The 24643-nt window shown below is 41.8% G+C and overlaps 1 protein-coding gene across 1 annotated transcript; it reads left to right on the top strand.

Moving 5' to 3' along the window:
• The first annotated feature begins 24 nt into the window (after window positions 1-24).
• On the top strand, window positions 25-9902 carry mfap3l (microfibril associated protein 3 like). Its single transcript, XM_017308611.2, has 5 exons — window positions 25-1017; window positions 1098-1348; window positions 2446-2686; window positions 4157-4571; window positions 8117-9902. Exons 4-5 carry the CDS (start codon window positions 4244-4246, stop codon window positions 9034-9036), a joined length of 1248 nt encoding a protein of 415 aa, XP_017164100.1. The 5' UTR covers window positions 25-1017; window positions 1098-1348; window positions 2446-2686; window positions 4157-4243; the 3' UTR covers window positions 9037-9902.
• Window positions 9903-24643: the final 14741 nt, after the last annotated feature.

The raw sequence follows: 24643 nt of genomic DNA, 5'->3' as shown, positions 1-24643 counted from the left end.
TTAATATTCATACCTCTAGTGGGAAACCAAAACACCATGACGTTCTCCGAAACAGAAAAATTTCTTCTTAATGCCTCTGCCCCACCACAGCATATCTGACTTGACTTTCAATGGCTTGAAAATATTGCTCTCCGTGAGCGAGCCAAGTGGTTAAAAATAGGATCACCAGATAAGCCACCATTGTTAGACACGTCAACAACGCCGTAGCGTGAGCTGACACGTATTATAGTGCACACGTGACTTGGTAATAACATTTATTAACCCCAAGTAACACCGTACACACGCTGTCTGCACTGATGGCGTTTCACTTGCCTCAACGGGAAGCTGAAACTGACTGCAAGATCCATTTTTGTAACTACACCCAGTCCTGATGCAGCACAACACTGTGAACTCCACACCCCTGATCCCAATGCATGTGCTGTGTTCAACAGACGTGCATCAAACAGGACACGCATAGCTACAACGTGTGGCAAGTCGAATGTTACGCGTTTAGAGTCACGTAGCATTCAGATTTCAGAACACCAGCCTACACGTAAGGCGGGAAACGGCGTGACAGCAGCTGTAGAAACACCAATCAGTGGCTAGTTAGGTTTTGTAGATGTAGTTTACGATTCTGGGGCAGACTTTTCTGAATGCAGGGGTGTCAGTGACACCGCTCGAAGTAGACTCTTTGTGGACGAGTCACTTTTCGTACTCGTCCATCTTTCACTGGCGATCACATAACGGCCCCTGCCGAGAACAACAGGGTCCATCTGTTGCCTGCTCTCCTTCCCTCTGTACTGACTTCCTCCCCGCTGTGCTCAGATGTAGCTCTTTGTGTTCCAGCGTGACTGAGCTCTCTGAAGTGTTTGAGTACAGCGGGAGCTTTCATCTGTGAAGGATAATGGGGTCAGAAACGAAATGTCGCTTGTTGCAAACACCTGCAGGAGTGTGGACAAACTAAGCCTCCTTTGTCCTGAACGGATAGGTTCTGCTCGATACACCGAACAGTCGTACGAAAAGGATCATATGACGCTTGTAAGACAACATTACTTAAATGTTAAATTCAAAGGAAAGCTTTGGCTGTTTGCTGACTGACAGAGCGGTTGTACCTCCAGGTATCTTCCAGCCGAGTAGAGACGACAAAAGGTCAGAGCAGAGGAAAGCATGGAGAAAGAACGAATTCAACCTTCGGTAACCCTAAACTCGATCCAAACGCATGAAAAGACACAGCTGTTTTTAACACCGGCTTCTATTCATGACCAGAGCATTTTTTATCTCGGCTCCTGACCGCTCTCTTACGACTTGGTCCTCGGTTTCGACTCGTCACAGCTGCAAGGCTGTCTCTTGCCACGTCTGGGCTTACAATGTAACAACCTGGATTATATTGACTTAAATGCGCCTTATTTCCCTGCTGTCATTTCTGCAACTCGGACACACAGCGATCCACTTTCAGAGCCTTTTCATCATGCAGCCTTTCAGCTTGAGGGGTTTTTAACCACAGTCCATTTACCAGCTGCAGTTGCAGTAAGTCATGTTCATGCAGACATAGGCAGAACAGGGTGAGTGGTCCACCACAGGATTAAATACCCTTGTGTCAATACTGTTTTCTGTCTTTGTCCTCCATTTCCTTGGGCAACCCATACACTTAATTCATGTAGTGGCTATAATATGCATCCATCCAGTCTAAGATTGGGCCACAAGCCCTGGATGGAAACCCTGACATTAAACTTAAAAACAAATGAGTTTTTTAAATAAAAAATAAAAAAAAGCTTGACGTTTATTTCTCGCTACAACCGATGAATATAGTGTTGGAAAAGTTGTTCATCTGCCCTTCAGCGGTGCTGCTTTATGGAAGTAGCAGGTTGCGCCCATGAAAACAATTCCTCATGTTATAACACGGAGAAAATTTGTTTATGTTCGACAAAAAACACGTTGATAACCATCAAGTTGTTGGACTTGATTGTGAAACCAAAACGCTTTCCATTGACACGTTTGCTATTTTTACTGTTTTTTATAGGTGACATTCATACCAAATGTATATATTACTTCAGACTGTGCCTTTAAAATCTGATACTGAAAGGTTATTTTTCGTGTTCAATATATGTTCAATATCCAAGTATAAGTCTCTGTGGAACCCCATGGGGTATTTCCTCTATAAAACAGCCATGATCTCCACAAATAAACCAGTTAGTTAATGAATCAGCTGCATTTTCTAGTCCATAAAATGATGAAAGTAATTCTAAGCTACCAAAAAAAAGCCATTTCTTTCTTTGAAAGCTATACATGAGCTTTAATGTTTGATAAACAGTTTTATAAACGGTGTTGTAAGGGTTAATTTTTAGGTTTTAGTGGCTAAGAATTTGGGGCAATGGGTAAAATGGGATCCAGGTTGAATCCCAGAGGTAGCGGTAATCTGTATTTCAGTTTATTTTTCTTCTTCTTTCTGTTCTTATCCTGTTAAAGCGTGATTCTAAATGTTAGTACCCGGTAGCTGCAGTTCCCATCAGAGAAGCCAGTGCAACCAGAGTAGCCGGGGCGCTGCGCCCTCCCTCCCCCACTCACGGCTCACTGTTGCTGGTTCCACAGCAGTAGGCATCGGCAGGAAGGAGGATGGAGATCTCGGAGCAGGAATAGCTCCTCTTATACCATCTACTGGGAGGTTCTCAACCAAACACTGGGGCACAAATGGCACTCAGACCATGATGTAAGTATAAAAACCAAGGCGGTGCGGAAATTGTGGCTATTTTCGGGTGTTTTATCGGCGACCGTCGATGCCGAGTTGGCCGTTTGCTGATGACCGTTCGAGGTAACGCAACGACGCTATGCTGGTATTTAAATCCCAGTTTGATTAGGCAGCGACTACCATCTGCGACACTCGTCAATGTATATATATATATATATATATATATATAAACACACACTGCACCTCTTCGGTGAGGATAGGAGCTACCGCTACCACCAGCTCGCTCTGATACGCTTCTCAAATGCTGCCATGATATATAACTGCTGTCCAGCACATAGCCGCATCCCACGCCCTGATGCTATTCTGTGTAGCAAAGCTGAAGTTGGATAATAATAATAAAAAATGTTTTAGAATATGTCATATTTATACGATGTACACATTTGCTTTCTGACCTGGTTGTTTCCTCACTCACACATAGCTAGCAACGAATGTGTTTGAACATAGCGACTCGGAAAATAGACGGCGCCCACACACTGCTCCGTTATGTGGCCGTGTGGCTTTGTTTTCATACGAAGGAAGCCAATTGCTAATGCTGGTACACAACAGGAAGACGCCACGTTTCTAGTGTTTATTAGGAACTATATTACAACTACAGATGTATACATCACGTATATTTTTGCTATATTAAGTTAGTTGCGGGTTTATGGAAATGTGTTTTGCTATGCTTCTGACTTTACTGTTAATAATTTTGTAATTTGTTGGTAAATTTATGCACAACAGGGGTTTTATTAAGGCAGAGACTATTTAAAGCAAAGTCAGTCTCATAACTGCGCTTAAACACGGACAGGAAATAGAAAACCTCAGGCTGTTGTGTAATCTCAACAGCAAAAACAACATATGTGTAAGTAAAGTGACTCTATGCCACTTCACTTAATTAAGATGGCTCCCTAGTTTTACTTTCAACAAAACGTATTTAAGCACATTCAAGCATAGAATCTGATTTGATCATGTGTCCAAGTTTGATTAAGTCTGGGGAAGAAAGGTTGGATGTAACATTCAAAAATGTAAATCCCTGAACCATTAATTAGTTTTTATTTGGATTATACTAGATGTTATTTGATGTGCCACGTCACCAGTTTAGCCTTATACATACAGAATGTGTATTTGATCAACATTTGTTTTTGTGCCAGCTCAAGTTGCTCAAGAAGAATGGAGAACAATAGTGACGAGTATATGCTTGATTAAATTTGATTCTTATGTTTGTTTGTTTTTTGGCTTTTTGACTAACAGTTGAACAAACCAGAATAGTTTTGCAAAATGTGACTAGTATTGCCTTTATGGTGACAATAATGGGGAGTTGCTTGTTTTGAAGTGACTTAAGTAATTTCTTAAATTAAAGTGGAAACATGTTTGTTTGGATATGTGCAAAAAACATAATCATGTTATTTTATGCTCTCTATTTAACACCTACCAATTACTTTTCCTTTACAGTGAGATGTTTCACATCACAGGGCTGAATACCAAACTGCCTTCCTCTATCAAGAGATAGCCAGCCGGCAGGATGGAGCCCCAGCAGGAATGACACGGTATCTTCCCCCTATGGGTGTCGCACAACAGTCGAAAAAAATGCACTGGACCAGCGGATCCGTCTTCGTAGCCCTGGCGTGTCTTATCGCCTGCCGCTCTGCCGGGGCGTTATCGGCGGACACGGATGGGAACCGTACAGAGAACAGCAACGTGACAGACGGCGGCGGCGGCTTCGTTCCAGTTGTGTTCACTAAAGTGAGCCAGATAATTGCCAGGGAGGGGAGCTGCGCGCTGATTGATTGCAACGTCACCGGAGAGCCGTTCCCCAGCGTCGAGTGGTTCAACTCCCACGGAGAGCGCCTGGACACGCAGATTAGTGGTGAGGAAGACTCCTCTCTCTTCAAAGCTTGTTCTTTGGTCAGCTTTTTTTTTTCTAAGCCTACTGTATGGTCTGAGACAAGCTGCAGTCAATATCATAATCAGAGGAAGAGTTCAGGAGTTGCAATCAAACATAAGACTTCAACTCTGGAAATTTTGCAGTGAAGTAAGAGCAGCATTTCAGATCCTTGAATGACGTGGAAGCTGGTTTTTGTAGTTTTTGTAGCTCCATACAAGTGTAGAGAGGAAAAATAAATAAAATATTTACATTTCAAGACTTTATTGCTAATTACAGTTTATATAAGAAGATAGAACTGGGTGACGTGGCTTAAAAATATTGTCAGTTAAAACCAATTTTCGATTTTAATCAAATTTTTCCCCAGATAGGAAGAACTTACAAGTGACAGAAAATATCTTAAAAACATGCTTTCATTTCAGTCATTTGTGAGTTGACCTAAATTCTAAGTTTAGGTAAATAAACTGAATCCTATGTTACTGTTGGTAAATTTGGAGCAAACGTCTGTGTAGATACTTCTAAAAATTACAGCTTGAAGACGCAAACTTTCTTTAGAGGGTCTAGAGGTAAATAAATAATCAGTTTCCTGTCAGGCAGCTCTGAGTGGATCAGGGTTGTCCAAACACAGCAGCACACGCACACACACGCACACAGAAGGTCAGAGGTCGTACAGGCTGTAGCGTGGGCACCTATGGAAAAATACAGCTGGATATGCTGACTGGGACAAAGTTATTCATGTAAAGTGGGGATTTTTCTCTTACTTCCTCCATCATTTGGCACATTTCCATCTTTATTGGATACAAACAAATAAAACCGTTCCTAATTCATTCATGAAAGACTTTCTTTTATTTGAGAGAGAGAATTTTTTTCAGCATGAGAGGACGAGTGTCTTTATGTCAGTGCCTTTCCTGCGCCAACCTGTTGTAACCTGCCATGAAGTAGGAGGCTGAGTCATTGTTATTATTAATGTTTTTGACCCAAAAACCCCCGCAGCTGTACGCTCAGAACTTCCTCCAAAAAAAAAGAAAAAAAGGCTTCACTTCCCCTGCTCTTATCCCAGATTGTTTCTGGATGAGATTCTCTTGATTAGTGCTGCTTGGGTTGTTCCTGCAATCGTGCGTTATTTTCCCTACAATCATTCTAGAAGCACTTGGCAAAACATCAGTGGTTTCACGCGAGTCAACTGCTGGGATAAAATTAGAAATCTGCTTTCTTTTTTTGCCTGAAAAGGCGGATGGGTGGGAAAGCAGAGTTATCCAGCTGCATTTCCTGAAAACTCATTCATCTCTTCCTGAGGACAGCAGTCTGCTCAGGTTATTTGTGGACGGGTCTTAAAGGAGTCCTCTGTGATATTTCTCCAACTCTATTCCCACGCTGCTTGGTACTGAGGAGAGGACGAGGAGTTGTTGATGCAGAATCTTAAAAATGTATCGCGTGGGATGAAATCTGCCCACAAAGTCGACTTTCATTCAAAGCCAGATCGGAATTAAGATGGCGGACACGAAATCCCCCCGACAGAGACGGACAGACAATATTGAAGGAGTGGAAGTCAGACGGAAACGCGGTTGTGCCGAGCAGAAGACGGTTCGCTTTGCACAGCTGTTGGATTAAACTAAAATCTCCCTCAATAAACAGCTTAAGAAATGAACAGTGGGCTCTGCTTGGTTAAGGGAACTTCTTTCTACATTTGGTTGTAGCTTTAACATCTAACAGAGCGGTATTGATCAACTCTGCAGTAGAAAACACTGATCTGGAGCTGTTCCTTTGAACTGCTCAGCGGCTCAACAGTTCACATTCTGGTTATCAGTGAAAACGAGCAGCTCATTGATTTGACAAGCAGCAATCCAGAACTAAAGCAAACAGGCAGCGCTCTGCAGGTCCAGTATGGTTCGGTCTTTTCAAATACTCGTTTGAGCAGCTGGTCTGGTGGAGTGACTGCAGCTGGCTGCTTGTCGCTGCATGCACCTTCACAAAACCACGTGTAATTAAACGCAGGCCTTCTCTCCAAATGAGAGACAGAAAGATCACATGTATAAACACGAACTTCAACATATTTTATCTGGATTTTATGTAGTTAAATATGGAGCTTCAGTTTTTTTTCCTTTGACAAAAATAGGACAGGTACAGTGTACAAGTTTGCATTTTATTGTAAAACTGTTTTGAACTCCACAAATCATTTTAAAAATATTCTTTACTTTGTGTGAGGTTTGCAGTTGTAATTTTCCACAAATGTATAAAAAGTATAACAGGGAAACGGCAAAGCGCTGTTTCCCCTGAATAGTCTGATGCGGATTGCATAGTGCCCAGTGTTACCGGGTGAAACGTATTGATGTGTTTAAATATTGAAAGCGTTGCAGGCCTCTGAGGATGCAAACAATTAATTAACTTTCGATCAATTGTTAATTAATTGTTTATTAGATAAAATGAGTTCCAATAATGAATAACGTCCGCTTAGAGCTTCCGTTAGTGTTGTGGTTTATCCGCCATCCAGCAGAGGGCGCCGTTGGTCATCCTTAGGCTTAGCCCGTTGATACAGGAAGAAAGATGGCGGGGCCATACCAGAATTGGAAAGTGAAACTGTCAAACACAGTCCGGTTTGGGATGTAAAATGGACTTTACGCAGTTCTGTTTTGAAATATAAACACTCGATACGTTTCTTAAGTTTCATCATGACAGCGCTCATTTAGCCTAGCTGAAAGGCGAAACAGCGTCAGCCTCTCATTCAGAAATTACTGAATGAGAAGTTCAGTCAATGTTAAGGTGAGGATGTGTTAAAAAAACAGAACAATTGTAACATGACCGGAAAAAAAAAAAAACATAAGTAAGGTTGATTTTGAGGGCAGTTGTGAGTCAATGCAGCTTGTGGAGTCAAGTTTTAACTTTCCTTCAAGAGAAAATACAGACAGTACTTCTGTATGAACATCTCTTTGCTGATGGGGGATTGAGTGTTTCATTAAGTAAAAGATGAAAAGAATAAAATATTTTCTATTCAGCATCCTATGAGGAACCTTTTCTGTTGTATCTTAAATTTGCTGCAATTTTCAGTCTATCAGTCAGTATTTTATAGAGCTGACAATTAAGTAACATTTAATTATCTTTTTTGTTTTTAATTTAACATAATGTGAAAAAGTTAGATTTTTCTTGTTATGGAAGAACTTTTGACTCCCTTGACACAAAAGAAAATGGCCACTTTCAATTAATTGTTTGACTATCAATAAGATCAGTCAACTTTAGATAACTCATTAACTGATACCTTTTATCTGATAACAAATGATTATGTCCCAGTTATTTAACACATAGAGGTTAAATAAGTATTTTTTTGAACTTTTATGAACTATGCCAGTAGAAGCTGTAAGTTCCTAATGAAAACAAGTCAACAGCAGAACAGAAAGAGGCAGAAGGATTGAGAGGATTTAAACTTTGACCACAGAGTTGGTGACTTTATCAGGATTCTGCCTCAGACAAATGAAACATGAACTGAAACCCAGAGAAACTCCATCATGGTCCTGTGTGTGTGTGTGTGTCTACAGGAGGGAAGTGGTGGCTGCTGGACAACGGCGTCCTCAACATCACCAGCATTGAGTTCTCAGACCGAGGCAAGTACACGTGCATGGCCACCAACGTCCATGGCACCGCCAACGGCACGGTGACCCTGCGCGTGGTCTTCATCAACGGCGACATGGGCGTGTACTACATGGTGGTGTGTCTGGTCACCTTCACCATCATCATGATCCTGAACGTCACGCGCCTCTGCATGATGAGCAGCCACCTGAAGAAGACGGAGAAGGCCATCAACGAGTTTTTCCGCACCGAGGGCGCCGAGAAACTGCAGAAGGCCTTCGAGATCGCCAAGCGGATCCCCATCATCACCTCGGCCAAGACGCTGGAGCTGGCCAAGGTCACCCAGTTCAAGACCATGGAGTTCGCCCGCTACATCGAGGAGCTGGCCCGCAGCATCCCACTGCCGCCGCTCATCATGAACTGCCGCACCTTCATGGAGGAGATCCTGGAGGTGGTGGGAGTGGAGGAGATGAGGCACACCTTCGTCCGGCATGCCCCCGAGTGGCGGCGCGACGCACACGGCTGGATCCCATCCATCGCCGTGCGGGACGTCTTCACCATCCTGCAGGTGAGGGAGAGAGAGCGCAGCGAGTCGCCAGCCGCCGACTCGGACAACTCGTCCGTTCACGAGCAGCCGCAGCAGATTGCCATCCAGGCGTCCGTGCACCCTCCGCTCGACGACGGGGACTGCTGTGGCGTGTACGAGGCGTCGCCGCCGTCTCCGTCTCCTTCTCCCTCTCCCTCTCCCTCGCCGTCCCCACCGTCGTCCCCTCTGCCTCTGGAGGAGCAACAGGTGGCGCAAGAAGAGGAGATCGGCAGCCAGGCAGCGGCCGAACAGATAATCAGCAAGACCCTTCCCTGCCAGGTGTTTTACGAAAGCCATGTTTGATTGGACAACAAGGGGCGCGCTGACATCCTGCTATGCATCTCGCACTGTATGAAACAATCACCTGTTTATTCATCTCTATCTCTGAAGTTCCTGAGACATTTCATCCAATCAGAGGCTTTTTAAACACTCTTCACTCTGGATTTTCATGCTTGAATGTACGTGAGAGGAGGTAGTAATGTTAATAATGTAATAAACAGAGGATTGTATGAGGAGCTATCTTGTTATTTAAAGAGGAGACAGGGGGATTTGCTTCAGTTTGTAGTTTCTTACAATGTTCAGATTTTTAATTTTCCTCACCCACTTCCAGACGTTATCACGGCGCCCTGCTTAACTATGGCTGCATGCTGGACTGATGAAGCTTAAAGGGCAGTCTGACTGGAATGTGCTTTCAGGCCAGGTGGACCTGTGAATATACAGTGTCCCGATTAAAGACGCACCTCTGGCTGGAGTTTGTTTTCTTTAAGATAATTTTAATTATAGAGTATTATATTATTCCTGACTGTGCTGTGGTCTGATTCCTCCAGTCTATCTAGTTTAGGCAGTTGGACTTTAAACTCTCCTCATTCAGTGTTTTTGGTTTATAATCTGCCTCCCTGTCTGATCTTAGCATTGTCTTTCATCTGCAGAGGCTTTGCTGTAAACTTGCATGTTAAAGTGGACAGTTGAGATGTCCGACAACTTGTTCTGGGACTCCTCGTGTTTTCTTCCTTTGCTTGGGCTGAAAGCTCCAGTCTGTGGCCGAGACGAGCTGCACGCTGTTCTGCTTTTACGGTGCTCTACTGATGCCTCTCTTTTTTCTTCTTTTGTAGTGGAATAAAATAAGAGTGCTGTGCTTTAAGATAAAATAAAAAAGCAAGGCTGTGTGAGTGGTTACTTTTTATTATTATTAATGATGCTTGTGCTACCCATAGGGTTGAAAAATTGTTTTGAAGAAATGCTTTCTGTTTATATTATTGAGTTACACTTTGCTGTTATATGCAATGACTACATCGTCATCCATACATGCTAATCTATTAGCATGTATCGATGTATTCCTCCGCCTCATTGGCTACTGGAGAGGGGTACCAATTACAACTATACAGTAGTAATAGTTTATTATTGCTATTAGTAACATTTTAATGGTACCAACCTCCCTACAACTCTGCAGGGAATTAGCAAGGTGTCTACGCTTACCTTAAAAAGTCTTCATGTATCTAAGACTTTAAAATATCTAAATTCATTAGAACAACAGTAAATTGGCTTTTATTATGTTTATCTCAGGTCTTAAATTTGGTGGTTGCATAACTATGTAATCTATGTAGTTTATTTTTCTATTCTCACGAGATTTTCTGTTTGGCAAACTTTTGAGTCGCGCGCAGGCTCCTTCATTGTGGTTCGAGGCAGTTGAGGCTACCGCTAACTAGCAGCTAACATACCCTTGTTAGCTAGCTAGCTTTCTGCTTCTGTTATGGGTAAGTGTAAATTTGTGGCCTTTTTCCTGGACCATGTTCGTCTTTGTCACTGGTTCACTGCTGTTGCCAACCCTGTAGTGCTTATTAACCAAAATCAGAGACATCTGCAGGCTGTGCTGGTGCTCCGTTTGGACAGTCTTAGTTGATCAGGAATTAGTATTTAATTGAAATCACAACTCATTTAATTTCTGCTCATTTCAAGCTGTTTGTGGGCACATGAAGTTCTAAAACGGGGTTAATAGTTCATAATATTGGGACATTGTCGTTAGTTAACATATTGAATTCTTTAAAAATTGTTTCTCAAAATCGAACATAATATATGAAATCAAAATATGTGAATCTCCCCCAGCTTCTCCAATTAAGGTACGATGTGTAAAATGTTAGGAACAGTTTTAGAAAGTTTTGTCAATTAAATCAAATGTATACACCTAAACTGTTTAGATATTTACAAGAACTGACCAATGCCAGTTGATTTTTTCCCTCCAAAATATTTTGAATTCTGTGGCCCTGGAGTACTTGGCACATGCTCCATAGAAACATGCCTGTTTTGGGGGGTTATGGTGACCATTTGCACAAAGTCAAAGTTGCTACAAAGTCAGATCAGATAAAGTAGAAATTAATTGAAACTAATCTTCTAATGTCCCTATTGGCAACACATCTGCAAGCAATATGAAAACTAGAAAATTAAGATTTAATGTTTATTAGTTCCTTAGGGACATTTTGATGAATGTAATGTAGTTGTGTACATTAAAATTTTTGTGAAATTGTTTTGGTTTATTTACATGACGTTGTATAACCAAATTGTTCAACACTGTAAGAAATCTTATTGGTAAATTGCAGATGTATGGGGCCTCTCTGTAAATGTAATAAGCTAGCCATAGCACATTAGCATCCAAACAGCAGCTCTCACCAGATGGCTGGTTATGAACTGAGAAACTGAGATGGCAAGACTGAACATGAAGATTGTAGTTCTGGACTGATGAAGTATTGCTGTCCATTGATCCAAATTGACTCCTGAATTACGAGAAAAAGCCCCCAAATTCTGAAAACGAAAAAAATAAATTCTCCATAATAGACTTTATTGGTTTGAAGAAATTTTATGTATACATAATTAAGCTACAATGAAGTAGGCTTCTATTTATGTGTAGCAATGACGTGAAATAAAAACTACTTATTCTAATAGAGCCATAGTCCCAGCTTTGACCTGGAAAAGGGTTTATGGAGAGAGTTATAAAATTTTCCAGAGGTGTGACTATTTTTGAGCCTAGTTGTATGTATGCTTCTTATTTATCTATCTTAGTAGATATATTTCCATTAAGATGTAAAGATTTGTAAATGTGGCATTTTTCAAGCAGCAGATTAAATTAGTTCAGTTTCAATGTATGACATCAACAGTGATGACATCTCTGTTATACGAGAAAGGAACCTCTCTCTTGAATGTAACACACACACAGTTTTTTTCTGACCTGTTCCACTTTACTATCGCGACAGATCACTCTTCAGAGCACGTTCGGAACGAGCGAGATATCTATTCCAGATATTCCACGCCTTTCAGAGAAGCAAGAATTTGCCATAATATAGACATGAAGCAACAACAGATTGCTTGTGAACATGAAGCTTTTCCAGCTGAGCTTTCATGGGTCAACATCCAAGTTGACAACGACGCTATCATTTTCCCTTCTGAAGATGACAGCCCCACTAAGTCGGAAGGTGAATCAGCAGAGATCCAGGGGGAATCAAGTCCTTCTGCCGACTTTGAGAGTCCAACATTATTGGAGGTCGAGCAGGAAATGACTCCCTCTGCTGGCTTCGAGCCTCTCAACCCAGTTGAAAACCAACAAACTTGTCAACCATCAACAGTTACCTGTCCCAACCCTGTTTTCACTGGAGTTGCAAAGGCAAGAAGACAAAAGAAATGTAACGATGTGGCCTTCCACTCCCAATACCATGAGCGGAAGCTCAAAGCATTTCAAGGCCACTGGCAATCCTCAGTCTTCTCATCCCTTGTACAAGAATGATAGGAGTGAAGAGGCTAGCCAATACGTCAATGATCTTACAAAGCAGGTAGATTATCTTAAAAAAAAACTGCAGAGTAAAATTTTTGATCTCCATGAGGAAAGAGAACGACGGATTGTATATCAAGTTGAAGTCAAATCCCAGCAGGAAGAGATTCAAAAACTGCAAAAAATGTTAGAGAAAAAACGTTGCATGAAAGTCAAACGTGAACATGAAAGAAACGTGCCAGAGTTTACAGATTTATCAAGGATATCTAGCTTTTATAAGCTACGGTTGACAAGGACATTCTTAATGAGCTTGAATACTTCCAAGAGGGAGGCTGAAAAATATGTGTCCCGCAATGAAGCTCTGATCAAATCTTTGGTTGAAGAATACAGAGTGAGGAGCAGCTCAAAGGTCACAGCGAACAAACTTCCAAATTCAAGGAACAAGAGGAAACGGTGAAATTTCTGCAGGGTCAGGTTGCAGACCTGAAGTTGGAGTTGAAATTTGTTCTGGAAAATAACCACCCTAGAGTGGTTATTTTCCAGAAAATAACCACTCTAGGGTGGTTATTTCTCCCTACCTTCTGTTTGCAGAAGGTAGGGAGCCTTCTGCAAACAGAAGGCTCCCTACCAACAGAGCAAAGACAGACCTTCATGCCATCAGGGGTCTCCATGCATAGCCTGGATAAACATTTATGTCAACCCATGCCTAGATTGCAAACAGAAGACTCCCTAGAAACAGGAGTCCATGCAAAGACAGACCTCCAATCAATCAGGGATCTCCATGCATAGGATGGTTTGGCCTTTACGCCAACCCAAAACCTGGGTGCAAACAGAAGGATCCCTAGAAACAGAGGAGTCCATGCTAAGACAGACCTTCAATCAACCAACCATGGAGGTCCAAAGAAAGACAGACCTCCAATCAACCAACCATGGAGGTCCAAAGAAAGACAGACCTCCAATCAACCAACCATGGAGGTCCAAAGAAAGACAGATCTTCAATCAACCAACCATGGAGGTCCAAAGAAAGACAGATCTTCAATCAACCAACCATGGAGGTCCAAGGAAAGACAGACCTTCAATTAACCATGGAGGTCCAAAGAAAGACAGACCTCCAATTAACCATGGAGGTCCAAAGAAAGACAGACCTCCAATTAACCATGGAGGTCCAAAGAAAGACAGACCTCCAATCAACCATGGAGGTCCAAAGAAAGACAGACATTCAGTCAACCATGGGGGTCCACAGAAAGACAGCCCTCCAATCAACCATGGAGGTCCAAAGAAAGACAGTCCTTCAATCAACCAACCATGGAGGTCCAAAGAAAGACAGACATTCAGTCAACCATAGGGGTCCACAGAAAGACAGCCCTCCAATCAACCATGGAGGTCCAAAGAAAGACAGTCCTTCAATCAACCAACCTTGGAGGTCCAAAGAAAGACAGACATTCAGTCAACCATGGGGGTCCACAGAAAGACAGCCCTCCAATCAACCATGGAGGTCCAAAGAAAGACAGTCCTTCAATCAACCAACCATGGAGGTACAAAGAAAGACAGACCTTCAATCAACCAACCATGGACGTACAAAAAAAGACAGACCTTCAATCAACCATGGAGGTCCAAAGAAAGACAGACCTTGAATCTACCATGGAAGTCCAAAGAAAGACAGACCTTCAATCAACAATGGAGGTCCAAAGAAAGACAGACCTTGAATCAACAATGGAGGTCCAAAGAAAGACAGTCCTTCAATCAACCAACCATGGAGGTACAAAGAAAGACAGACCTTCAATCAACCAACCATGGACGTACAAAAAAAGACAGACCTTGAATCAACCATGGAGGTCCAAAGAAAGACAGACCTTGAATCAACAATGGAGGTCCAAAGAAAGACAGACCTTGAATCAACCATGGAGGTCCAAAGAAAGACAGACCTTGAATCAACAATGGAGGTCCAAAGAAAGACAGACCTTCAATCAACCATGTAGGTCCAAAGAAAGACAGACCTTGAATCAACAATGGAGGTCCAAAGAAAGACAGACCTTCAATCAACCATGTAGGTCCAAAGAAAGACAGACCTTGAATCAACAATGGAGGTCCAAAGAAAGACAGACCTTTAATCAACCATGGAGGTCCAAAGAAAGACAGACCTTGAATCAACAATTGAGGTCCAAAGAAAGACAGACGTTCAATCAACCATGGAGGTCCAAAGAAAGACAGACCTCCAATCAACCAACCATGGAGGTCCAAAGAAAGACATACCTTGAATCAACCATCGAGGTCCAGAGAAAGACGGACCTTCAATCAACCATGGAGGTCCAAAGAAAGACAGACCTTGAAAACCATGGATGTCCAAAGAAAGACAGACCTTGAATCAACAATGGAAGTCCAAAGAAAGACAGACCTTCAATCAACCAACCATGGAGGTACAAAGAAAGACAGACCTTCAATCAACCATGGAGGTCCAAAGAAAGACAGACCTTGAATCAACCATGGAAGTCCAAAGAAAGACAGACCTTCAATCAACAATGGAGGTCCAAAGAAAGACAGACCTTCACTCAACCATGGATGTCCAAAGAAAGACAGACCTTCACTCAACCATGGATGTCCAAAGAAAGACAGACCTTCAATCAACCATGGATGTCCAAAGAAAGACAGACCTTCAATCAACCAACCATGGAGGTACAAAGAAAGACAGACCTTCAATCAACCATGGAGGTCCAAAGAAAGACAGACCTTGAATCAACCATGGAAGTCCAAAGAAAGACAGAGCTTGAATAACAATGGAGGTCCAAAGAAAGACAGACCTTGAATCAACAATGGAGGTCCAAAGAAAGACAGACCTTGAATCAACAATGGAGGTCCAAAGACAGACAGACCTTGAATCAACCATGGAGGTCCAAAGAAAGACATACCTTGAATCAACAATGGAGGTCCAGAGAAAGACAGACCTTCAATCAACCATGGATGTCCAAAGAAAGACAGACCTTCAATCAACCATGGATGTCCAAAGAAAGACAGACCTTCAATCAACCATGTAGGTCCAAAGAAAGACAGACCTTGAATCAACAATGGAGGTCCAAAGAAAGACAGACCTTTAATCAACCATGGAGGTCCAAAGAAAGACAGACCTTCAATCAACCATGGAGGTCCAAAGAAAGACAGACCTTCAATCAACCATGGAGGTCCAAAAAAAGACAGACCTCCAATCAACCAACCATGGAGGTCCAAAAAAAGACAGACCTCCAATCAACCAACCATGGAGGTCCAAAGAAAGACATACCTTGAATCAACCATTGAGGTCCAGAGAAAGACAGACCTTCAATCAACCATGGAGGTCCAAAGAAAGACAGACCTTCAATCAACCAACCATGGACGTACAAAAAAAGACAGACCTTCAATCAACCATGGAGGTCCAAAGAAAGACAGACCTTGAATCTACCATGGAAGTCCAAAGAAAGACAGACCTTCAATCAACAATGGAGGTCCAAAGAAAGACAGTCCTTCAATCAACCAACCATGGAGGTCCAAAGAAAGACAGACCTTGAATCAACCAACCATGGAGGTCCAAAGAAAGACAGACCTTGAATCAACCATGGAGGTCCAAAGAAAGACAGACCTTGAATCAACAATGGAGGTCCAAAGAAAGACAGACCTTCAATCAACCATGTAGGTCCAAAGAAAGACAGACCTTCAATCAACCATGTAGGTCCAAAGAAAGACAGACCTTGAATCAACAATGGAGGTCCAAAGAAAGACAGACCTTCAATCAACCATGTAGGTCCAAAGAAAGACAGACCTTGAATCAACAATGGAGGTCCAAAGAAAGACAGACCTTTAATCAACCATGGAGGTCCAAAGAAAGACAGACCTTGAATCAACAATTGAGGTCCAAAGAAAGACAGACGTTCAATCAACCATGGAGGTCCAAAGAAAGACAGACCTCCAATCAACCAACCATGGAGGTCCAAAGAAAGACATACCTTGAATCAACCATCGAGGTCCAGAGAAAGACGGACCTTCAATCAACCATGGAGGTCCAAAGAAAGACAGACCTTGAAAACCATGGATGTCCAAAGAAAGACAGACCTTGAATCAACAATGGAAGTCCAAAGAAAGACAGACCTTCAATCAACCAACCATGGAGGTACAAAGAAAGACAGACCTTCAATCAACCATGGAGGTCCAAAGAAAGACAGACCTTGAATCAACCATGGAGGTCCAAAGAAAGACAGACCTTGAATCAACCATGGAAGTCCAAAGAAAGACAGACCTTCAATCAACAATGGAGGTCCAAAGAAAGACAGACCTTCACTCAACCATGGATGTCCAAAGAAAGACAGACCTTCACTCAACCATGGATGTCCAAAGAAAGACAGACCTTCAATCAACCATGGATGTCCAAAGAAAGACAGACCTTCAATCAACCAACCATGGAGGTACAAAGAAAGACAGACCTTCAATCAACCATGGAGGTCCAAAGAAAGACAGACCTTGAATCAACCATGGAAGTCCAAAGAAAGACAGAGCTTGAATAACAATGGAGGTCCAAAGAAAGACAGACCTTGAATCAACAATGGAGGTCCAAAGAAAGACAGACCTTGAATCAACAATGGAGGTCCAAAGACAGACAGACCTTGAATCAACCATGGAGGTCCAAAGAAAGACATACCTTGAATCAACAATGGAGGTCCAGAGAAAGACAGACCTTCAATCAACCATGGATGTCCAAAGAAAGACAGACCTTCAATCAACCATGGATGTCCAAAGAAAGACAGACCTTCAATCAACCATGTAGGTCCAAAGAAAGACAGACCTTGAATCAACAATGGAGGTCCAAAGAAAGACAGACCTTTAATCAACCATGTAGGTCCAAAGAAAGACAGACCTTTAATCAACCATGTAGGTCCAAAGAAAGACAGACCTTCAATCAACCATGGAGGTCCAAAGAAAGACAGACCTTCAATCAACCATGGAGGTCCAAAGAAAGACAGACCTTCAATCAACCATGGAGGTCCAAAGAAAGACAGACCTTCAATCAACCATGGAGGTCCAAAAAAAGACAGACCTCCAATCAACCAACCATGGAGGTCCAAAAAAGACAGACCTCCAATCAACCAACCATGGAGGTCCAAAGAAAGACATACCTTGAATCAACCATTGAGGTCCAGAGAAAGACAGACCTTCAATCAACCATGGAGGTCCAAAGAAAGACAGACCTTCAATCAACCAACCATGGACGTACAAAAAAAGACAGACCTTCAATCAACCATGGAGGTCCAAAGAAAGACAGACCTTGAATCTACCATGGAAGTCCAAAGAAAGACAGACCTTCAATCAACAATGGAGGTCCAAAGAAAGACAGACCTTGAATCAACAATGGAGGTCCAAAGAAAGACAGTCCTTCAATCAACCAACCATGGAGGTACAAAGAAAGACAGACCTTCAATCAACCAACCATGGACGTACAAAAAAAGACAGACCTTGAATCAACCATGGAGGTCCAAAGAAAGACAGACCTTGAATCAACAATGGAGGTCCAAAGAAAGACAGACCTTCAATCAACCATGTAGGTCCAAAGAAAGACAGACCTTGAATCAACAATGGAGGTCCAAAGAAAGACAGACCTTCAATCAACCATGTAGGTCCAAAGAAAGACAGACCTTGAATCAACAATGGAGGTCCAAAGAAAGACAGACCTTTAATCAACCATGGAGGTCCAAAGAAAGACAGACCTTGAATCAACAATTGAGGTCCAAAGAAAGACAGACCTTCAATCAACCATAGAGGTCCAAAGAAAGACAGACCTCCAATCAACCAACCATGGAGGTCCAAAGAAAGACATACCTTGAATCAACCATCGAGGTCCAGAGAAAGACGGACCTTCAATCAACCATGGAGGTCCAAAGAAAGACAGACCTTGAAAACCATGGATGTCCAAAGAAAGACAGACCTTGAATCAACAATGGAAGTCCAAAGAAAGACAGACCTTCAATCAACCAACCATGGAGGTACAAAGAAAGACAGACCTTCAATCAACCATGGAGGTCCAAAGAAAGACAGACCTTGAATCAACCATGGAGGTCCAAAGAAAGACAGACCTTGAATCAACCATGGAAGTCCAAAGAAAGACAGACCTTCAATCAACAATGGAGGTCCAAAGAAAGACAGACCTTCACTCAACCATGGATGTCCAAAGAAAGACAGACCTTCACTCAACCATGGATGTCCAAAGAAAGACAGACCTTCAATCAACCATGGATGTCCAAAGAAAGACAGACCTTCAATCAACCAACCATGGAGGTACAAAGAAAGACAGACCTTCAATCAACCATGGAGGTCCAAAGAAAGACAGACCTTGAATCAACCATGGAAGTCCAAAGAAAGACAGAGCTTGAATAACAATGGAGGTCCAAAGAAAGACAGACCTTGAATCAACAATGGAGGTCCAAAGAAAGACAGACCTTGAATCAACAATGGAGGTCCAAAGACAGACAGACCTTGAATCAACCATGGAGGTCCAAAGAAAGACATACCTTGAATCAACAATGGAGGTCCAGAGAAAGACAGACCTTCAATCAACCATGGATGTCCAAAGAAAGACAGACCTTCAATCAACCATGGATGTCCAAAGAAAGACAGACCTTCAATCAACCATGTAGGTCCAAAGAAAGACAGACCTTGAATCAACAATGGAGGTCCAAAGAAAGACAGACCTTTAATCAACCATGTAGGTCCAAAGAAAGACAGACCTTTAATCAACCATGTAGGTCCAAAGAAAGACAGACCTTCAATCAACCATGGAGGTCCAAAGAAAGACAGACCTTCAATCAACCATGGAGGTCCAAAGAAAGACAGACCTTCAATCAACCATGGAGGTCCAAAGAAAGACAGACCTTCAATCAACCATGGAGGTCCAAAAAAAGACAGACCTCCAATCAACCAACCATGGAGGTCCAAAAAAAGACAGACCTCCAATCAACCAACCATGGAGGTCCAAAGAAAGACATACCTTGAATCAACCATTGAGGTCCAGAGAAAGACAGACCTTCAATCAACCATGGAGGTCCAAAGAAAGACAGACCTTCAATCAACCAACCATGGACGTACAAAAAAAGACAGACCTTCAATCAACCATGGAGGTCCAAAGAAAGACAGACCTTGAATCTACCATGGAAGTCCAAAGAAAGACAGACCTTCAATCAACAATGGAGGTCCAAAGAAAGACAGACCTTGAATCAACAATGGAGGTCCAAAGAAAGACAGTCCTTCAATCAACCAACCATGGAGGTACAAAGAAAGACAGACCTTCAATCAACCAACCATGGACGTACAAAAAAAGACAGACCTTGAATCAACCATGGAGGTCCAAAGAAAGACAGACCTTGAATCAACAATGGAGGTCCAAAGAAAGACAGACCTTCAATCAACCATGTAGGTCCAAAGAAAGACAGACCTTGAATCAACAATGGAGGTCCAAAGAAAGACAGACCTTCAATCAACCATGTAGGTCCAAAGAAAGACAGACCTTGAATCAACAATGGAGGTCCAAAGAAAGACAGACCTTTAATCAACCATGGAGGTCCAAAGAAAGACAGACCTTGAATCAACAATTGAGGTCCAAAGAAAGACAGACCTTCAATCAACCATGGAGGTCCAAAGAAAGACAGACCTCCAATCAACCAACCATGGAGGTCCAAAGAAAGACATACCTTGAATCAACCATCGAGGTCCAGAGAAAGACGGACCTTCAATCAACCATGGAGGTCCAAAGAAAGACAGACCTTGAAAACCATGGATGTCCAAAGAAAGACAGACCTTGAATCAACAATGGAAGTCCAAAGAAAGACAGACCTTCAATCAACCAACCATGGAGGTACAAAGAAAGACAGACCTTCAATCAACCATGGAGGTCCAAAGAAAGACAGACCTTGAATCAACCATGGAGGTCCAAAGAAAGACAGACCTTGAATCAACCATGGAAGTCCAAAGAAAGACAGACCTTCAATCAACAATGGAGGTCCAAAGAAAGACAGACCTTCACTCAACCATGGATGTCCAAAGAAAGACAGACCTTCACTCAACCATGGATGTCCAAAGAAAGACAGACCTTCAATCAACCATGGATGTCCAAAGAAAGACAGACCTTCAATCAACCAACCATGGAGGTACAAAGAAAGACAGACCTTCAATCAACCATGGAGGTCCAAAGAAAGACAGACCTTGAATCAACCATGGAAGTCCAAAGAAAGACAGAGCTTGAATAACAATGGAGGTCCAAAGAAAGACAGACCTTGAATCAACAATGGAGGTCCAAAGAAAGACAGACCTTGAATCAACAATGGAGGTCCAAAGACAGACAGACCTTGAATCAACCATGGAGGTCCAAAGAAAGACATACCTTGAATCAACAATGGAGGTCCAGAGAAAGACAGACCTTCAATCAACCATGGATGTCCAAAGAAAGACAGACCTTCAATCAACCATGGATGTCCAAAGAAAGACAGACCTTCAATCAACCATGTAGGTCCAAAGAAAGACAGACCTTGAATCAACAATGGAGGTCCAAAGAAAGACAGACCTTTAATCAACCATGTAGGTCCAAAGAAAGACAGACCTTTAATCAACCATGTAGGTCCAAAGAAAGACAGACCTTCAATCAACCATGGAGGTCCAAAGAAAGACAGACCTTCAATCAACCATGGAGGTCCAAAGAAAGACAGACCTTCAATCAACCATGGAGGTCCAAAGAAAGACAGACCTTCAATCAACCATGGAGGTCCAAAAAAAGACAGACCTCCAATCAACCAACCATGGAGGTCCAAAGAAAGACATACCTTGAATCAACCATTGAGGTCCAGAGAAAGACAGACCTTCAATCAACCATGGAGGTCCAAAGAAAGACAGACCTTCAATCAACCATGGAGGTCCAAAGAAAGACAGACCTTGAATCAACCATGGATGTCCAAAGAAAGACAGACCTTGAATCAACAATGTAAGTCCAAAGAAAGACATACCTTCAATCAACCATGGATGTCCAAAGAAAGACAGACCTTGAATCAACCATGGATGTCCAAAGAAAGACAGACCTTGAATCAACCATGGATGTCCAAAGAAAGACAGACCTTCAATCAACCATGGATGTCCAAAGAAAGACAGACCTTGAATCAACAATGGAGGTCCAAAGAAAGACATACCTTGAATCAACCATGGAGGTCCAAAGAAAGACAGACCTCCAATCAACAATGGAGGTCCAAAGAAAGACAGACCTTCAATCAACCATGGAGGTCCAAAGAAAGACAGACCTTCAATCAACCATGGAGGTCCAAAGAAAGACAGACCTTGAATCAACCATGGATGTCCAAAGAAAGACAGACCTTCAATCAACAATGGAGGTCCAGAGAAAGACAGACCTTCAATCAACAATGGAGGTCCAAAGAAAGACAGACCTTGAATCAACCATGGATGTCCAAAGAAAGACAGACCTTGAATCAACCATGGAAGTCCAAAGAAAGACAGACCTTCAATCACCAATGGAGGTCCAAAGAAAGACAGACCTTGAATCAACCATGGAGGTCCAAAGAAAGACAGACCTTGAATCAACCATGGATGTCCAAAGAAAGACAGACCTTCAATCAACAATGGAGGTCCAGAGAAAGACAGACCTTCAATCAACAATGGAGGTCCAAAGAAAGACAGACCTTGAATCAACCATGGAGGTCCAAAGAAAGACATACCTTGAATCAACAATGGAGGTCCAGAGAAAGACAGACCTTCAATCAACCATGGATGTCCAAAGAAAGACAGACCTTCAATCAACCATGGATGTCCAAAGAAAGACGGACCTTGAATCAACAATGGAGGTCCAAAGAAAGACAGACCTTCAATCAACCATGTAGGTCCAAAGAAAGACAGACCTTGAATCAACAATGGAGGTCCAAAGAAAGACAGACCTTTAATCAACCATGTAGGTCCAAAGAAAGACAGACCTTGAATCAACAATTGAGGTCCAAAGAAAGACAGACCTTCAATCAACCATGGAGGTCCAAAGAAAGACAGACCTTGAATCAACAATTGAGGTCCAAAGAAAGACAGACCTTCAATCAACCATGGAGGTCCAAAGAAAGACAGACCTTCAATCAACCATGGAGGTCCAAAAAAAGACAGACCTCCAATCAACTAACCATGGATGTCCAAAGAAAGACAGACCTTGAATCAACAATGGAATTCCAAAGAAAGACAGACCTTCAATCAACCATGGATGTCCAAAGAAAGACAGACCTTCAATCAACCATGGAGGTCCAAAGAAAGACAGACCTTCAATCAACCATGGAGGTCCAATGAAAAATGACTCTATATCAAAGCTGCAGTGGGTAAAATTCATATATATTTTTTATTTCATGTTGGTTGTACGGGCTGCACAGTGGTGCAATTGGTAACACTGTTGCCTTGCAACAAGAAGGTCCTGGGTTCAAGTCCTGAGTCTTTCTGCGTGGAAACAGAGAATCTGGGAAAATTCCTCCAGCTCTGCTACTGTCCGGTAACAACCAATCAGAACCAAATGGCGTGTCTTAGCACATTCAATGCATTACACCACTGCTAGTGAGATCTGTAGTACAGGAGAGAACAAGAGTGAGGGGTCTTCTTGTACAAATTTTCAGGCTAAGTCAACAATTTTCTCAGAACTCCCTACTGCAGTCTTGCAAAAACTAAAATAGAAATACATAAGTTTGTATTTCTACCCATATCAGAACTTTGCATTGAGTTCCATTCACTTTAGTGGTTGTGATTATACCTAACCCAGACATTTTCCCTTACTCTAACCTACACTAGTTGCAAAGCAACAGTGTTACCAACTGCGCAGCCCACACAACCAATGCAGAAAAAAATTTTCTTAATGAATTTTACCTATTGCAGCTTTGATATAGAAAAGTTTGAAAAAGTGTTTGTAATGCTGTTTTGATTTAATTTACTAACCTTAACTAAAACTTAATTCACACTAAGCGTTACTCAAAACGCGGCGGTGAGGCAAGTCTTCAATTTAATTCATAGTGGTACTAAGTCTTATTTGAGTTAATGAAACTTACAGAAACGCTGATAAGAAAAAAGATGGACAATTTCATGAAAACTGTCTTTTTTTGTTTCATTATTCGAGAATTTTAGGTTTTACAACTAAAATATTGCTGTTTACATTGTTGGACCAGGAATATTAGTCTTTATGCTTTTTTTAAATTTTTTTTTAGAGAAAATAGGATGCGTCGTGTGGCAGTGGGCTCCCACAGACCCCCTGCGGCTTTCCCAACATCAACTCCTGTTCTCGGTTTCCTTCAAAAGGCAGAAAAAAAAAAGGTTTAAAAAAAATCTTAAAGGAAAGGCACCAAAAGAGAAAACGTAGATTAGTCCTAAACCCCAACATTATTACTGAAGAAATGCATCCAAAAACATTTATTTCTCTAAAAACCAGCCCTACATCTGAGCTGGAACACAATAATTGAAAGACGCATTTGTCCTTCCATAAGGACTGTCTCTATACACAATCAGTGGAGTTCAGCAGAAAATAATCTCTTTGGATGAGGAGTATTACTGTTTGTTGAGCGGCAACTTAATTGAAATGAACGCTGTGCCTCTAAAAGCACCGTAGGTCAAAATCTGTACTAGAAAGAATCACCGTTCAGTCGTAATTCAGTGGCGTTTATAGATTTTAAAACGACGCTGATTAAACTGAGTCTTAATAATGAATTAAGGGATATTTAGAGAATGAAACCAAGTAAAGGTTATGTACTCAGATGATAAAAATATTAGAAAATTGAGATCTTGGAAATAAATCCAATCTTCTCATAGCTGAATGTTTTCACCTTAAAAATGATTTCATGCAACAAACCAACAAAAAGCAAAAATATTGAACCGTGAATCATATTCATTACATTTCATAACTATTGGACATGTTGCTCTGTCATGAGATCCCAACAAAATGTATTTTTAATGTTTTTTTAAGGGCTAGGAGTACTACAAGGCACTGTATTAAGCTCAGAAATCTTAAATAATTTCAGACTTCTATATTTACTGTGAAAGACTTAAATATATTAATCTTCAGTTGTTGCAGAAATGACAGGATGTGAAGTCTGTTCAAGTTCAGCCGACAGCATCACACAGACTCATCTG

Source organism: Poecilia reticulata, chromosome 18 (assembly GCF_904066995.2).
Source record: "Poecilia reticulata chromosome 18, P_reticulata-male-v2, whole genome shotgun sequence".
NCBI lineage: Eukaryota > Metazoa > Chordata > Actinopteri > Cyprinodontiformes > Poeciliidae > Poecilia > Poecilia reticulata.
The sequence above is the reverse complement of the archived record's forward strand: the minus strand, read 5'-3'. Positions and strand labels throughout refer to the sequence as shown.

What these genes read in the sequence shown, in the direction of transcription:
- mfap3l (XM_017308611.2), top strand. Translation starts at nt 4,244, where the DNA reads ATGACACGGTATCTTCCCCCTATGGGTGTCGCACAACAGTCGAAAAAA. An exon ending in CCTGGACACGCAGATTAGTG is followed by an intron (nt 4,572 to 8,116) that starts GTGAGGAAGACT and finishes GTGTGTCTACAG; the next exon opens with GAGGGAAGTGGTGGCTGCTG.